Consider the following 18420-nt stretch of genomic DNA (forward strand, 5'->3'; position numbering starts at 1 on the left):
CTCTTTCCATTAATGCAATTTCCTAGCCTGAAAGACTGCAAGGTAAGAACCTCAGAGAATAATTTCAGATAATTATCAAGATTTTCTAACTTTTATTCTTCCCTGTGGCAATTTTTTTTAGAGCTGAACTGAGGCTGATGCAACCAGATGAATGAAAATTAGTAAATGAGAAAGTTTGTAGGATTCATTTGTGGGGGTTGCAGACACCTACTTTTCCTTTGAAGCTGTTTTGGGGAGCAGCGGGATTAAGGGTACCAAATTGCTTTTAAACACTTTCCTCCACTTACTGTTGTCCAATATATTACATTTGCCATCTTCCCCTCCAGAGGGTTATTGTGGGTAGTGCCCTTTTTCCCCAGAGTGGAAGGAGCTCTAACAGTTAGTTTATAATGTGCAGCTGTTCCCCACAGACCATCAGCTAAACACATACAGGAAATTATATGCTCCTAACAAATTGCATAGGAGAGCAACGCTGCTGAACGCGTACGGCTGGGGTGGGTGATTGACAAAATGGATGCAAGTGCATTACAGAGCATCCTTTAACATCCTTTTAATAATGAGTGCCTTTGAAAGAGAGGGTTACTGAACAACAACCCCCTGCCATGCACATTAGTCTTTCAGAGCGTGATTATTTTCCTCTGTCAGGCACTGACACAGGGTAGCTCAGCTGGCAGATCTTACCCTTCCCGGAGCACAATATGCCATCCGCTGACTCGCAGAGACTTCTGCTCTCCTCCTCCGTCATGTTGCACTTCCTTGAGTGCTGGCACAACTTTCCAAACCACCCATCCTGGCAAATGCATCGGCCACATGAGCAGATACCATGGCCTGTAATGACAGCAAGGTTGGTTATGAGCAAGACAAGCAGAAACCTGTCACTGTGGTCACAGCATCAGACCTCTTCAGTATGAAGTGTGTGCTATGGGATAGACAGACTGATGGGTGGACAGCACCCCTTCCCAGCAGGATGGACTTCCCCAGTTCTCTCCTTTTTCTGTTAAAAAGGGTGCCCTAATGATGTGCAGAAAACAAGTGAGGGATAGGTCAAGGAAACCCTAGAATGTGGGTGACAGCCATAGAAGCCATAATTCACACTTTAAAGAAGGGAGGGGAAAGATAAAATAGAAATTTAAAACAATTATTTGCAAAAAGGTTAATAAAAAATTGAAAATATGTTGAATAATAAGCTGAGTAGAAAATTTGGCCAGGAAGAAGGGAAAAGTGCCAACAAACATAGAGAAGAATATAGGAATGGCAAATTGATATAAAAGAAGAAATGTCTCCCAGTCAGAATTACATTTTTAAGCTTTGAATAATATTTCTGCATCAGAGACAATAATTAGCTAATTAGTTACCAGGGAAGCAAACACATACCAGTGACTTTTGCCCTATCCTATCTTCTATGTAGGGCAAGGGAGGAGAAATGAAGGGACTGAGATCATTTGGGAGCATGGACTGGGAAGACGGGAACAAACTGTAGGAGTATCTGGGAAAGCAAGGAGCTGTAGGATGCAGGGAAGCAAACCAGCTATTTAGTTTTCCTGATTAGTGGATTTCTCATGAGCCACCAGCACAATTTGATTTTGTAAACTGAGAGGTAACACTGGTAGAAGGCCAGAGGAGAGACAAACCTGGTAGTTTGCTGAAAGTGAAATTCATTCAAGTTTACTGATAGTCAAATACTTTAGAAGTTTTCATTACAAAAATACTGGGAGCTCCAAAGTCTTGGAGTTATCATTTACAGCATCTAAATATTCAAATTAACTTTTGTATCCCAAACAATGTGTTGATTTTTGAGGTGTTTTTATCATATTACATTATTGATGTCTATTATATTTTGATCATATTTATCATATTAAAGGCTCAGTTAATGACGACACAGTCTTATTATGACAGTATTTCTACCCACTTCTAAAGATTGATAACTAGCAATGATAAAAGATTGATGCTACTTGAACTTTTGTGTCAGAATGGGAAACAAGAACAATTACATGACAACCCAAAAGACAAGAGGTAGAAAACAAGCATATGTACATTCCCATATGCCCCTTCCAGATAGGTGTCATGCAATTGTCTATATGAGCTAACTAAAATAAAGCTTCTGTCAGAGTATTTTCATCGACCTTATTTATTTTTAATTAGTAACACAGAGATTAGAACTCAGATTAATTTAACTAATTAAGAGCAAAATATACAACTGGATGCTCCTGCTGGAAAATTATTTCTGAAGATCCAAACCCCTCTACTCTTTTAGCAGTGAATAGTAAGAAATCCATGGCAATTTCACTGAGAAAATAATTTTAAGGCATTTTTCTCTCAGTCATTATGTGTTACTGAATGAAGAGACTGATCATATCTGTAAATCCTTTACACAAGTCAAATAAAAAGGTAATGAATAATCTATAAATTTGCAGCAAACAGAGCTTGCAGTTTACCATATGAAATTTGACTGGCACTTTTCTGTAAAGGAAATTTCTCTCCTCCTTTATGCCATATAAATCTTCAAAACATAAATTATTCTTTTGTCTCAAATAATCCATTAAAAAAATATTTGTTTCTAGCTGACACCAGCTTGGGCAGTTGCAGCTTTTTGGATGCCTCATCCACTGAGGTGGCAAGTGTACAAGTGTTCAGCCCACTGCTTGTTACATCTAAGCTATCTCATGTGAGTGTGGTAGCCTGAGAACAACTGCTTTACATGGTCTAGTTGTGAATATCCTCCTTGCAAATCACAGAAGAAAGGGGTAATCTGAATAGTTAAATCAATATTTTATCATGTTAAGCAATTCATTTTGGCTGGAGTTCTTCAATTAGAGATTTTTCTTTACCCCTAACTATACAGATTAAGCATGTATATTGAAAAGTGTTGGTCTATCAATACTTCAGATCTAACAGAAAACAGTTAAAATCCCAAACAAATTGCATTGCAAATACTTATTCATAAAAAGTTATGTTAATGAATTTAAATAATCAACAATGTTTTAAAAATTTATCTCAAAGAATAAAGACTTTGATGTGGGAGAGGCAAAGAATACAAAAAAGATGGTGCCAAATACTCTGTCATTTTCCTTAGGATTATAACTCAAATAACCACAAGATTTAAATGTGAAATATGAATTCAGCAAAAAAGCAAAATGTGGCAGATTACTAGCAGGGGCTCATTATAACCTAAATCAACCTGAACCAAACTGGGCACCATGATGAATTATTTCTTGCCAGGCCTGGAATTGAAATTGTGTTGTTGTAGGAAATTTTGGTTTAGGATTACTCATGCAGCTGTTGTCAGTGTTCCCCAAAAACCTGCAGAATCATTTTATAATACAAAAGGCACCACTACAGGGGAGGACCAGCACAATGAAAAAGGGAAGTAATCATTACAGAGGAAACTGGTTCTTATTTACAGACTAACTATTGCAAACAGATGATGTTACTGAAGGGCAAACTGAGGCCAGACCCAAGCAAAATTTGGCATCTCAGGAACAGAAGTTTCTCAGACTAATACAAGTAATGTATCTAATGTATTTTAAATGAATGAAAAATAAAAAGTTTTAGAAGTGCAATAAGAATATGAAAAATTGCAGCATAACACAGGATACCTGATATAGAACACCCAGAAAACAAAACAACTATTTTTCACTGTATTTAAATAGGAACAGGATTTCCATTTTTTATTTTTTCTTCTAAATCACAGAACCTTCCATTATATTATTAACAGAAGAGAATATTAAACCATATATCTGCAAGAAATATTTCAAGGTGAGCAGGCTTCATTATCCTGCCCAAATATGCTAAACAAGTTGCTAAAAATGTTCTTTGAACACTGATTTTTATTTTTTGTTTTTTCTTGAATACCAGAAGACCAGAACAGCTCTAACAACTGCAGCTGGAGAAGCCTAATATAAATGTGATTTAAAATACTGACTGTCTATTACATTTTCAAAGTAGGTCAGTTAGTTTTGTCTAAGTCTAATGAAGGTGGATTGTGGTTCCAGTTTGAGTAACACAACAGTCAGGCAGTCCAGTAGCACCTTCAAGTGAAACACTGCAGCAAAAAGGGCCAATGTCATTCTCACATCTACCTGCACGGAGAAAAGTGAGGAGGAGCAAAATTAGAGCATTGATGAGATGGCGTTAAAGTCCTGCAACTCTGAGATATCCATGTTTGAAGAGATTTTGGCAAAACTTGGAAGGGTACTAAAAAGTTCTGAGGAATTCAGGGGGTATCAAAACAGGTATTCTCAAACTACCAGAGAAAGACAAAGCAGGAGAGAAAACCTGAAGCAGACAAAATCATGTAAGAAATGAACCAGCATTTCAAACAAGGGTGATGACTATTGGAACACACTTTCAAGTGGTGTTGGCATGGGCTAAATGTCTCAGGAGTTCTGAGAGCATGGCCTGCTCAGACACAGGCTCTTGCTGCACAAAATGCACAGAATTCACATGTAGAGGAAGCATGGGAATAGTGTAATGGCTATTTAAAGCCTAATAAAAGACATTCAACAGAAAAGCCCCTTTTGGACTCACAAAATTAATATCTATTAATCAACTTGAATGTTAATGTACTAGTAATTTCTTTATTGCCCATTTGAGCAGAAAGATTAAATTAAAATGCTTTTTTGCAAACCTGAATCATATTTTATGCTATCTGAAAAGCTACACAAACTTAGTTCTCTGTGCATCTACGTAGTGTTGACTTTTCATACACCCACACAAATGTCTGGGTGACCAGGACATAAATCTGTAGCGCATTTAAAAAAATTAGAAAAAATTAAAATTAATTTAATACAGACTCTGCAATGCCATTAATACCTGTACTAGCTGCAATCATCACTCTCGAATCTAATACCTACTAGTTTCAAATTTATCTGTTTCTGCCCCTGGATGTGCCTCAGAGCTAGGATTAAACACAAGGACAGAGGCACTGAATCATTAACTCTCCTCTTAGAATTGTCAGAATAAAACCCTGATTCACATTAGTTTTATTCCAGTTAAACTATGAGTTCTCCACTATTTAATACCATCATTTTCACCTTTGTTTGCAGCAGTTTTACTCAGTAAATGCGCATGAACTGTTGGTTGGGTTTTCTGTATTTTTTGGTTTTGGGGTTTTTTTGCACCAGGAGAATAAATTGCATTTTTCAATAACAAATACCATAATAAAAATTATCTATTCATACATATATATATAGAGTATATCTATCTAGTATATTCACTATCCATATATAGTACTGAATTCTGGAACAATTATATGTTCTTCAGTTTCCTCTATCAAAAGAATATGGTCCTTGCTCTAAAGACTTTTTGATAGAACAGATGAAAGAGCTGTTGGACAGGATATAAACTTTTATTTTAACGTGGTAAGAACCTCAGAGAAATCAGAGGTTTAATTCAGATGCCCTGTGGCATTGGACATGCCCCAAGGCATCAAGGACATCCTCATGATGGCAGCAGCCAGACAGGCACTGCTGTGTCCTTTTGGAGCCAAGCTGGGGTCAGGCAAGGGCTGTCTTTGGAATCACAGGTGATAAAAAATGCTTTAATTTAGATGGCTGAAGACTTCGAAATTATGTGCCATATAGTCAGAGAAGCCATGGTAGACTCAGGAGTCATATTTTGGAATTCTCAGACCAGTCAGTGCCAAAACCTGCCTTTGTTTGGGAGATTGACAGGTATTATTTGCCTTTCCTAATTTGTTTTTTACATATATTAGAGAGTTCTACAAATGTCTTATGTATTTCTGTTTCTGTGGATCAACATTAGTGCAAGAAATGAGGAAATTGTCTGACAGTAACTGTACCATACTTAGCTTTGCTTAATGAAGCATATAATTAATCATTGCTCTCTCATTTCTATGGTTATGGTCTTACTGGTCCTCATAAGAACATGATATCTGAAAATATCATGCTTCTGCTCCACTGAACAGATGACAAAAATAAATGTCATTCATGATTTCTGCAGCATGGACCTAGAATTTTCATTAAAAAAAAAAAGATTTTACATTTCCTGTTGTGTATCTTATATTCCAAAAAAAAAAAAAAAAAAGGCAAAAAAAGGCAGACCTTCCTCTGAATCCAATTATTTAGCCTGGCTGGATAGTAATGAAAATGTATATTCAAAGGAACATGGCAATTAGGGGCAACTTATACCAGATTTTGAGAGGGAGCTTTAGCATTGTACATCCTGGTGATGACTGTGCAATCCTAGAATCCATCACTATAAGAATGTGATATGGAAGTTTCTGTCTCAGATTTAAAAGTTTAAATCATTGGAAATCTGGGATTTGTGGCTTAAGTTAGATGTATGCCTTATAAATTCCAGATTTTCCCTTGTTCTCTGGCAATTCATAGAGAATAACACTGGAAATCTTAATACTGGTGCAAATGATGCAGGATGAAAATGTGTAAGTAAGTGCCAGAATGAGATCAAATGACCTGCATTGATAACCAATGACACAGTCACAGGAGTAAACCAAGGAATGTATTATTTTGTCAAAATCAGAAGGTCTGCACTCTCACAGAACAGCAATATGATGAATGTCATAATGACTTGTTTGCAGTAGTATGTGTGCTCAACAGCAAAAGATGTCAATGCAGACAGAAAAAAAAATTGTGTCATTCTTTTCCTCATAACCTCAACAAGAACAGCATGTCAGAAACTAAGAATGTCAAGAACTAAGAATGTCAAAAATCAGGAAGCACAGACAACAGGTACCGGACTTGCCTCAAGTTTACAGAGATAAAAGTAAGAAAAATTGTGAGTCAAAAGGATCACCCTAACTTTTGGGTCCTGAACACATAAAAGATGTATTTAAAGACCTGTTTGTTATTGTCAGTCGAGAAGAAATAAAAAGACCTACTGAAACATTGATGGGTGGCATCTCTTATCCATGTTCTGTGCCTCACGCAAGGAATCCTGACCAAACTATTATATGCAGACACTTTGATGCTTGTATTTGGCATGAGAATGCAAGAGGACTAAATCAAAAAAAGATGTGTCTGAGTGGTGAAAATTAATTTACTAGTGGATTTCCTAAAAAAAAACCCACTAACTTCTCCTCCCAAAAAATCTCAAGCAGAGTTTTTGCTGCGTGGTTTTCTTACACTTTGAGAAGAGAGAGGTGTGAAGGCAAATCTGTGTAAGGAGTGAAATAAAAATTACCTCAGCATTTGCTCCAAGAATAGGTCAACTCCTCCAGCTTCTGGAGGCCATTTTAGTATAACCAGAATTTCAAACTAATGATAACTAAAGGCACTGATATCAACAAACAAAAAAGATAATCTGCATTTACTCTTTGGTGTGGCATGACACAACTAGATTCCCTACAGTGTTAGAATTGCATTTTGGTGATGACTGTATTTTTATGTGCTCTGGCCAAAAAAATTAGTTAAAAAGTCATCCAAATGGAATTGCTCACTTGAAAATAAAGAGATCAGACTTAAAATATTCCACTGTCACGAGTGACAAAGAACAGGTTTACTGGAATGACCAGTCTTAGTTATTTCTTATTGTAAAAGACAGTGCAAACATTTATGAATAAACATTAAAAGGCCTTATCAAAGCTAAAGTTCTTATTGATGGGCCACTATTTGAAGTACAGAATGATACATTGATATAATACAAAACGGATACATCCATAGGTAAGAGTCTTGTTACGTATACATATCTTGTTACACGAGTTACCTGTTACAAGTTTAAGCCTTTGCTAGTGATTCTAGTTTCAACCAAGGCTTTACTGTTTTTGTTTGGTTTAGTTTCGTTGCAGAGTTTTTGATCAGCATAATTCTACAGGAACTTGTGGTATGCAGAGGACCCCAAATGTTTTGTTTTATTCCTTTAATGGCTGCTACTTGGCTGTGACAAGAACTCACAGTTAGGCCAATAATCATCCAGAGAACAAATTGAAGCGAATGGAATTAAAAGCATTATCAAATGCATTTCAAATTGATCTTTACTGTTGTTCTGAGTTCCTGTCTGCCCTCAATCCTGAAAGAGAAAAAAATCGTAATGGACAATAGTTGGCCCAGAGGGGTGGAGCATCCAGCGCTGAAATCACTGGAAAACAGAACTGGACACATAAAGGAAACAAATACCACTTGAAACCCTAGGATGCATCTGCAGCAAGCAGCTCAGCCATAACCTCAGAGGGCAGAGAGAAGTATGTCTCACCAGGTTACAGGATGAGTAAATATCAAGCCTGGTGTAAAAAAGCAACACAGAGTTGCCTAACACTTGTGCTGGCAAACATGTGATTCTTTGGTCATGTGTGCACACTAAAACCACTTAACTTGTGCATGAAGGACTCAAAGAACCAAGTGAAGCCAAAGGAAACCTGAGGTTAAATATTTCTGTGGATCAGCACTGAAGTACACCTGGGAAAATCTTACATAATCAAAAAACCTGAACAGTAGGGCAAGAGCCATTAGGTAGAACATCTCTATCTCAAAAAGGCTGCAAGAGACACCTTCTCCAGTCTTAGCATATTAAGTCTATGTACAGAGGCACAAAAAAAGGAACATGAAGGAAAGACCTGGAAAGCAGATCAAGGAAGGTGAGTCTCCTCCTCCATTCCAGTCTGGTGAGACCCAGCCTGGAGCGCTGTGGTCTCTAGTACAAGGAAGACATGAATCTGTTGAAGCAGATCCAGAGACTATCCCCAGAAATGATCAGAGGGATGGAGCACCCCTCTTATGAGGAATGGCTGAGAGCATTGAGAGTGCTTAGCCTGGAGAAGAGAAGGCTCTGGGGAGACCTTTCTGTGACCTTTCAATGTTATAAAGGGGGAATATAAGAAAGATGGAAAGAGATTTTTTTTACCACAGTCTGTAGTGACAGAACAAGGGGCAATGTTTTTATACTGAAAGATAATGGATTCAGCTGGGGCACAAGGAAGAGATTTTTTTTTATGATTAGGGTGTTGAGACTTGCAACAGGCTTCCAAGGGTGGATTCCCCACCCCTGAAAATGTTCAAGGCTGGGTTGGATGGGGCTCTGAGCAGACTGGTCTTAGTGAAAGGTTCCCCGCCCATGTCAGGGGTGGTTGGACTAGCTGATCTTTAAAGGTCCCCTTCAACCAAAACTGTTCTGTGATTCCATAATTATACGAATCAATTTCTAATAGCAGAGTGCTGTGAAATCTATGCTGAGTCCTCCTGCAACCTCTGTCTTTGTGGAGACATTAAGTCTCTATTCTTGGTACTGCATTGATGGACAGCTGAATTTTTAAGCGAATGACTCTCTACCATCATGCAGAAACATGGCCATGGGATCTCATTCAGTTGTACCCTAATTTATCATAGCTTTCACCTCATGTCTTTCTATCATTGCATGGACAGCTGGTCTGGAAAGCAAGCTATTAATCAGTCTCTGCTGGCTGGAGAAGGCTAGTAACAATTCTTATTCAAATCATTTTGGTTGTCACTCACAATTCTCAGTTCAGCATGCATTTAACCTGAAAACACTGGTCTTCCTTCTTTGTGCTTACAGGCACTCAGTCCTCACTGTCAGACCCCACACAGTCCAGCTTATGATGCTCTGAAAACAGATTTACTAGCAAGGGCTTATGTCCTTACTGTGATTGCCTAGGCAGCAACAGTGGTAGAAAAAATAGCAATGAAAAGAGGAGAAGGAAAGATAAAAGAATAAACAGTTCAGCAAGATATTTCAGGAAGTTCAGCCTGAGACAGAAGCATAGACAAACCCAAAAGAAAGAGATGGAGATATAGTAAGGTAAAATATGAGTGATATAAACAAAAGAGATATTTTAGCATGGATGATGATGAATTTTATGTCCCAACTATTTAATATCTAACAAAAATGAAACAGATTTTCAGTGCTTTTTTTTCATGTCTTTTACACAAAATTAAATTTTAATTTTTTTACACACTCACATTATTGAATTACTCTGAATGTTGTAAACTATTTTTATGGCTAGTTAGACATTCAAAGCAAAATTTTCTATATATGTCTATATTCTGCATGGCAGACACCTTGAAGGAATATTCCCTGTAGTCAGAATTTTTTTATGTACATGAGGAACATGAAGGAATACATTCTTTTTGCTACACAGAAATAAGGAATACAATACAATGTGCCATTGTTCATACCAACAACTTTGTTAACATTTAGAATCAAAGAGTCATTTTAAAAACAAAGCACATAAAAACTAGAAACAGACCATTAATGATAAACATTATTTGCCTGCTTATAAAATACCATGTGGTATGCATGCACTTACATATCCAAAACTACCTTGAAATACTGCTAAACACCAACATACTTTACTGAAATATCACAATGTAAGGCTTTCACTGTCAATACTAAAATAAACCATCTGCATCTACAATTACTATGACACTGTCTCTCAAGCATTTTACATTCTTTCATAACATATTTTGCTACTTTTTTAGAAAACAGGCATATCACTGTTCGTGAATACAAAATATTTAAAAGTTTTGCTGGTCATTAGTACTTTTAGATTTATTACAACACCCTCAATAAAGCATCACAACTAATTACAACGTAAGGTTACCTAATGTTTTAGGTTTTTGTTTAAGTGTCTGATGGAATACAGCACTTCTATTTATGCGTTAGCATACCTAAAGTCTTAAAAAATATTCTATAACGTGTTCAGTACTTCTAGTGCTTGTTTCTAACAAAAATCTGTCATCTTATTATCAATGAATGATGTAAATAGTCTGTAGTGACATTATTCTATAAAATCAAGGGGAACAGAAAGCTATATACAGTCAAGATTTAGTTCTGTTGTGCTGCTAAATTCTGCTATGTTATGTGATATTAAGCGAACACATACCCCCACAGACATCGCCATCTGCATTTTCACACTGCCGATCATCACATTCACAGTTTTTGCCATGAACTCTGCTGTCTCCTGGAGGGAAACAAGTGCATTGGCCACATTCACATCTCCCTGTAAGAATAAATAATTGTTAGAGTCATGATTTCAGTCAAGTAAAATAGATTGAATAAACCCCAAGTTTATGCTGCATCCTGACCCCAAAGACAAACTATGAGTCACACTGCATTGATTAAAGTATAACTCATAAACACAATTAAAAACAAACAAACAAACAAACAAAATCATAGCAAAACAAAACTATTCCTCCTCCATGGCAACCAGATGGAAAGTATATCACTGTTATAATCTTAGTGGAAATGGCAAGAATAAGCAATCACTAGCATTGCATGTTTTTCATATCTGAACTTAGCATAACTGAGCTGGCCCATGCTTATCTGCATAATTAACCTCTATAGTTGATCTAAAATATTTAGCACGTATCTCAGAAACATCAACACAAATGCGATCAGAATTAAGTAGTCTATGCACAGAGATATCTAAGATACTCTCTATTCATGTAGAAAAATAATTCTTCAAATACTCTGTCAACTTTTTGAAAGCAAAATCCCTGTAATTTTTCTTGTCTAGATCTGAAGAAATAAGCACAACCTCTGTCAAAGTCTCCCCTTCCTTTAATCTATTTACAGGAGAGCGCCCCAGAGCTTCAAGGGACACCAGATTTATCCAAGTTCCCACAGATTTCACTCCAAAACCCTAAGAGCAGAGTACTAAATGGCCAGATGTGGGAAAAATGAAAATTAATACATTAAAATATATTAATTAAAATAATTAACTAAAAATTAATATCCAGAACAGTCCTACACTGCACATGTCTGAGACAAACTCAGTTCAGATAATGGGCCCTAACTCCTGAGAGTTTGCCTCTGTATGTTTTTAAATTATTTTATGCAATGTTGGGGAAAGAATGTTCTGAAAATGACACAAATCATGGACCAAACTCGCACATTCAATGGGCTTGGGAAGGGATATTGTGCGTAAAAAATGGCCACCATGGACATGGATTAGGATGCAGAAAACTTGCCCTTATTTATTTAATTTAGTCACCACATCAGTGAAATTCAACTTGGGCCTGGTCACTGCTCTACTGAATGCAACCCCCAAATCTATAATATTGCTGGAAAGTAAAAGAATATCCTCCAAGTGCAGTCTTTCATTATGCAACCAGACAGTTCACAACACACTGCACTAATTCTTTCCAGCATTTCCTGAAATATTTTATTGAACAGGAAAGGACTGTTAATGAAAACTTCAGTAAAGGTTTTCTAACTGTAGGTGTCATGACAATAAAACCTTTTAGGGTAAGGTACTGACAAATGATTACTGCCTTTCCCAACTTCTAACCTTAATTTGTTATATTTGTTTGTGAGGCTTTGGGGTTTATTTTTTCTTTGGCTTTTTTTTTTCTTATTTGAAGAAAACAATGTAATTAAGTTGGAATAGGGAGAAATCTTTTAACTTATGGAAAAAAATTCTAAGCTCATTTTACAGCTTCTATACTCTTCATCTTCCCAAGCCTCAACATACATTGCACTTCTGAGCTGACACTTTATGCACCAGGATTCAATCTAGAAGGACATAAAGGGCAAGAATTTTAGCAAAGACATACAAAAGAGAATTAGACTAAATACTTCTTAATACCTTTATTATGCATAGTTTAAAAACTATGTTTCATTGTCAATTATATGAGGATACTTGTTTCAGAAAGAAACTTGTTATTGGAAGTGCATCTACTGCATCATGAAATAGAGTTGTGTTTAGTAATCATGTCAAAATTTAAGACATGATTGCCTACAGAAAAAATGATATTGGCCTACATTCTCTAGGCTATAGTTATTTGTCAAGGACAGCTACATTAGAAGTGGGAAAAAAATCCTTAGTGCTTAAATATACTGAGAATTTTGTTGAGTCTAATTTGTCTCTTTTTATGCATTCACCTTAGGCAACCTGATCACTTTTGCAAAAGTGCCACATCAGCCTGTCCCAAGGAACAGTCAGGAACCTGCAGGCTGAGAGGCTCCTGATGAACCCATCTGTTGTGGAGACTGTGACATAAACAAAAGAATCTTCAGCAGTGGTCTCCTGGTCAGACATTGCTATAATAAGGATGCCTAAAGATGGTAAAATCATTTTAAGCAAACTGCTTTGACTAGAGGAGTCTTTAGAGATGGAAAATCCTCAAGAGGAATGAGCAAAGGAAGGTCCTGTAATGAGGATGCTGCAGGTTCTGTAACTATGCATTATCTTCTGTAATGCTTAATTTAATAAGTCAGAGTCCAGTGGCTGGTCCCTTGTGCTGCCGTGGGAACAGGCTCCTCTCAGTCCCTGCTGCAAGTAATATTTATTAATTTCAACTAATGTGCAACAGTTTCACCAGCAGAAAAATGGAGGGAAGCCCATCCCTAGACAGATCGAGCATGTTTTTGTCATGTAAGAGATACAAGATCAAAGGGAATTTAGGCCCTACTTTCTCAATCTGTGCCTCTTCTCTTTTTTTTTTTTTGCCTGTCTCTCACCTAAATTATACCTAAATATGGTTTAGATCATCTGACTGCAGACCTCAGCAGAATTGAAAGTGTCTTGAAAATAGACAGAAACTTCAGTCAGCAAGTGCTCTGGAAAAGGATTTCTTTGAGCTATTTCTCTATATTTAAATATTCAAAAATACAATTAGAGTAGTTTATTACACTGCTCCTGAAATTGATACTCAAATTATTAGTTCCTTTATTTTTAGAAATGTTACAAATTCAGCATGAGAAATTAATTTAATGGTGTCACTAAATAAATGCCACTTTGTACTGGCTACAAAAATATTCTGCCTCCAAAAGTAGTTTTGGTTAGATTATGTAAATTGGGCTCACTCTAAGGAGATAATTTAACATAGAATTAAAGTCCTATTGCTTCTGAACAGCTAACTATATAGTATGTATCTACTGCTGAAATATCAGAAGCCACACCTTATTCTGTGATCTTCTTCTCTTAGCTATTGTGATAAAATACTTACCAAACAAATTCAATCATGCAAAAGTAATTTGAAGCTCACATTATACTGAAAAGGAATCAGCACTTTACTAAACATACTCCTTCTTTGTATAGAATAATAGGTTTACCATAGCAACCTACAGGGAAAGCTACTGCCATACATCCTAAATTTTCTTTAAATTCCAAGGCATACAGAAACAATTAAACATGGGATGAATATAACATTCTGCACCTTCTCAACCATCTGTGCAAGAGCTACACTTTATGTGTAGAAAGAAACCAATTGACCTCAGATATTTTACAGCAAGTGGCTTCCACTCTTCCTCACTAAACAGGGAGGGTAAATGTCATTATCAGATGGCTTCAGATGAAGGCAGCTTTATGATGGAAGTTATATGAGCCATTAGCATTGAAAAGCTTAAGCTACTTACTGCAATGCAAGATGCTAAGAATAGAATAATTATACAAGACATTTATTTGCCTACAGTCTTAATATTTCCTCACACTTCTTCCTCCCATTGATGTCAATAGGAGTATTAACTTATCACTAATAATTGTTAGTGCTTGAAGAGTGACAAAAGATCAGCTTAGGTTGGGGTTTTTTGTTTTTAAAGGGAATTAAAGTGCCACATCTCATCAAAACACCAGTTCATTAGATAATTGACTTTAGAATTTTAAAGAAAAATGCTGTAAGCTTTTAGCTTTTGATTTTATTCCCCGCTTACTATAAAATGTTTTCATTCCTCATGTCCAACATTTATAAAACATAACTAAACAGTTTCTAGATTTACATTAAACCTGTCCCCATGCAAACTGCTGTGACAATTAGCTGCTTGCATTCAAACAAATTTCCAGTTGCCTATATGGATTGACTGAAAGTCTCCTTTACACAGGTAATTTTAAAACTCTGTGCTAGAAGTATATAATTTTTTTAATAAAGCATTTTTACCCTGTTTTGGCCAGCAAAGTAAGAGATAGTAACAGCTGTCAATGTAAAAATAAACACTGAGTATGATAAGATATACTTCGTTGTCTTTCCCTGCCTGTAACTCTATAGCATAAAGGATTTTTCTGTGCAGGATGATGAATTTTTATCTTCTAAATGAAAACAAATAAACAAAGCCTTTCTTCTGTTTATGTTTCTGGTTTTTTTGTGAAAGGAAGACAGTGCCAAATTGAACTGAGAGTGTGGTAAAAGCAAGTCAGGTTCATCTGGTATATCAAAGAAATGGTGTTTCAGGCTACTGATAAATAGGAGGGAATCTGCCTTTAGTAAGGACTTTTCTGCCCCATGGCTGTCCCAGGCTTCACATCTGAAAGCATTACCTATCAGAAATTGCAATTTCTTTTTTATCACATAATCTCAGGCAACTTGAGCACATTCAGTAAAGCTGCTGTGTCCTTCTGCCAACAGAACTCATTTCATGCTGGATGTGAGCAAGATGATCTAAAACAATGTTCAGAAATGGCAAACCAGAGAAGGGGGATGGGAAGATTTGTACAGAAGATCACAAAGTTTCAGTGCATATAAAGGGTGAGGGGAAGCAGATGTGGCTGAAAGGAAGTAATAGAAGGTAGCAGATTCAAGTAAGGCAAAAGATAATTCACTGATTGAGTGGTGGAGGGAATAAAAGACCAGTAAACAGAACAAAGAGCACCACAAAATTGGAAAACAAAATGCAACACTTGAGAAAAATAGGGTGGTGCCTCACTCAGTCAGAGGTGGTCAGAGCAGCACAGAGCAGCACACTCCAGCTGAGCTTGATCAATGTGCAGAAATTTAGACTCAAGCAGGAAACAGCTACAGATTTCTCTGTGGCCATGCATTGAGTGTTTTGTGTGTCCTATTCCAAAAATTGCCTGGAATTAATTCCCATCTAGATTGGCTTAAAAAAACATATATATATATATATATATATATATATATATATATATATATAAAAAATATTGAACTGACTAGATAAAAAAAAATTCTGCTTTGTACATGAAATGATCCTTGGGTTTTAAAATGCTGGCAATTCTTGGATCTGGTTTGTTGGGTGGTTTATGAGGGGTCAGAAGAAGGGAACCTTTGGAAGCATCTTAAGTACATACAAAGTATCCTTAGAATCTCTTTAAATATCTGACTGATCTCACTCAAACAATGAAAGTCTGGGTACTGTTAGGGGCTTGGGATGAAGGACTTGTTTTTGTGGAGATAATTTGAAAATTGTGTCACAATTGGGTTTTCCACAAAATGTTCAAGCAACAAGCACTTTTTTTTCTGCACTGTATTATGAAAAATAAATGTATGCATTTATCTCCTCATACACAAGAAAAACATTCAGCATTTATTACAAGAACAACTGCTTGCTTGGGTTTGGATCGAGAACTAGCTTTCTCTTTCTAAATCAGTATACAGAAAGTAAACATGCTTGAGTCTACTCATAAAGAGATTATTTGCAGCATCACTGACCCAAGACCTCAACTAAAGATCTAAAAGCTCCAGAGAAGGGCTTAGCTGAATCATACCAACATAAAATGAAATGAAAATGGCTTTAATAAATCTAAAGTAATTTCCAAACTTCAGAATTTTGTGTTCTTTTTTTTTCAAGAATTTTGTACACTAAAGCACACTTTTAACAGCAAGTTCTGAGATTTTTGTTCAAATAACATGAACAGTAGCTGAAGTATACAATTAAGTTAAATATCTATATTTTTCTTAGTCTTACTGATCACTCTCAGCTGCAATAACTGCATCAGCTACCACATTCAGAACTATCAACAGGTCTGAAATAAATGGATGTAAATGTATGTAAATATTTGGCCTAAGGAAAACAGCAGAAATTCACAAATTAAGAAAGTCTTTTGTTAAAGCTGCCTGAGAATTTCCACTATGGTGTGTTTTATCAAGTTGTTCACTACTACAAAGTACAAGATTTCCCTTATATAACAGGTATCATGGGCATATTTTCTTAGACAGATGTTTATTTCAATTTTTTAAAAATTTAATTGCTTTATAATGTGAAAGAGTACCAAAGAAGGTCTGACAGTTTAGTTTGTTCTTAAGGGTATGAAACCTCAAAACACAAAAACCCCCAGACAGAAAAAGATAAAATAAGATAAAATAAGATAAAATAAGGTAAAATAAGATAAAAAGATCTCAAGAAATAAAAGTATGCTATCCCAAATAATGCAACCTTCACAACAGTGAACAACAAGCAACTGAACATCCAGTATTGTAAAAGGAAGTGTCATGGAAGGGCGACTTCAAAAACTGAGACTTGTCCCCCAGCTTTAGAACATACAGGAAGTATGACTGGAAGTCTGATTGCACAGTTGGCATTTGGCACCTGAAGTAAATGCTTTTTCTTTGTGACAGCTTAATAGTGAAATACTTCTTTAGATAATTCCACTCAACAGCACCACTTTACAGATTTAGCATCAGATAGTCTTTCAGAGCTCCTGCCAGTCAGCAACACTGATTTGTATCTCCTTTTCCATGCTGCCTTTCTTTTTATTGTACTTTTGGTTTTTCATTTTTTCCCCTCCCGCTCTTAAAAAATTTTGGTAAGAAGTACTGCTGCTGTGCTAGCTTCCTTTTCAGATTGTTAGTTTGACATCTGCTGTCATCATCAAACTGACACGTCTCCTCCATCTGCCTGCTCTAAGTAGCCCTGCTTTGAGGATGCATTTGAAAGCTCCTTTTGTATTTCTGCACAGCCAACAGGGAATTTCTAGAGGAGTTCCAGGGAATTTCTAGAAATCATCCAGGACACCCCTGCCCTCTTTGTAGGAGCAGGATTTTAGCTGTAGGTATCACTTTTCCTCATGACATCTTCCTCAGGCTCTCCCACTGGGAGTGCATCCTTGATAGTTCACTCCCTATATTAAGGGGACAAGTAGGACTAGGAAGGCAATTACTTCTCTGTTCAAATGAAAGGTGATAGTCAAAGTCACCACACAGAGGAGAGATGTGTGAAGAAGACAAGAAAGAAGGTGGCAAAACACTTTCTAAAGAAATGTGTTGTCAGGGCAGAGAGCGGTGGAAATTGAAGGGGAGGAGAAGGAATACATTGGGGAAAAAGAGAAAAATAGACAGCATGGCAAATTTCACTCATCACTTAAGATGTACAAACCCTAGAATTCAGCAAGCCGTCATCTGATTTTTAAATTCCCTTCCTCTGCTCATCTCTTTTTCATTCTTTCCTCCCAAAATGCTTTCAAAAACTCAAACTATGAAGAAAAAATACTGCAAGGGATGCCACTAAATCAAGCAAATGATACAAAGCATTCTACTAAAACTAACATCTCCATAGAACATTAAAAATGAAGTTATGTTTGATTTAAAGGATCTGACCTGAGAATGCTTTCTCTTCACACTGACAACTACCAGGAAAAATAAGTCTCATTTCCTTTTCAGCTTATTCAGCTGCTACAAAATATTTTCTAGCAAAACCCAAACATAATAAAGATTTCACAATCCCATAATGGAAGATACATGAAACACAAGGCCATTGTTCAAGAAACCATCATGGCTTTTCAGCCATTTAGAGCTTCATACATTTGACTGCCTTATCATC

General features: G+C 36.4%; 1 protein-coding gene across 1 annotated transcript in view; it reads right to left on the minus strand.

Annotated features, from left to right (window-relative positions):
* ITGBL1 (integrin subunit beta like 1) overlaps window positions 1–18420 on the minus strand; it is a 124735-nt gene that overhangs the window by 6554 nt on the left and 99761 nt on the right. The window contains exons 8-9 of the mRNA XM_030953820.1: window positions 10814–10930; window positions 682–828 (exon numbers count right to left, since the gene is read on the minus strand). Coding sequence (XP_030809680.1) covers window positions 682–828; window positions 10814–10930 — 264 coding nt within the window. The remainder of the gene's footprint in view (window positions 1–681; window positions 829–10813; window positions 10931–18420) is intronic.

The sequence above is a fragment of the Camarhynchus parvulus genome, chromosome 1 (assembly GCF_901933205.1).
Source record: "Camarhynchus parvulus chromosome 1, STF_HiC, whole genome shotgun sequence".
Taxonomy (NCBI): Eukaryota; Metazoa; Chordata; class Aves; order Passeriformes; family Thraupidae; genus Camarhynchus; species Camarhynchus parvulus.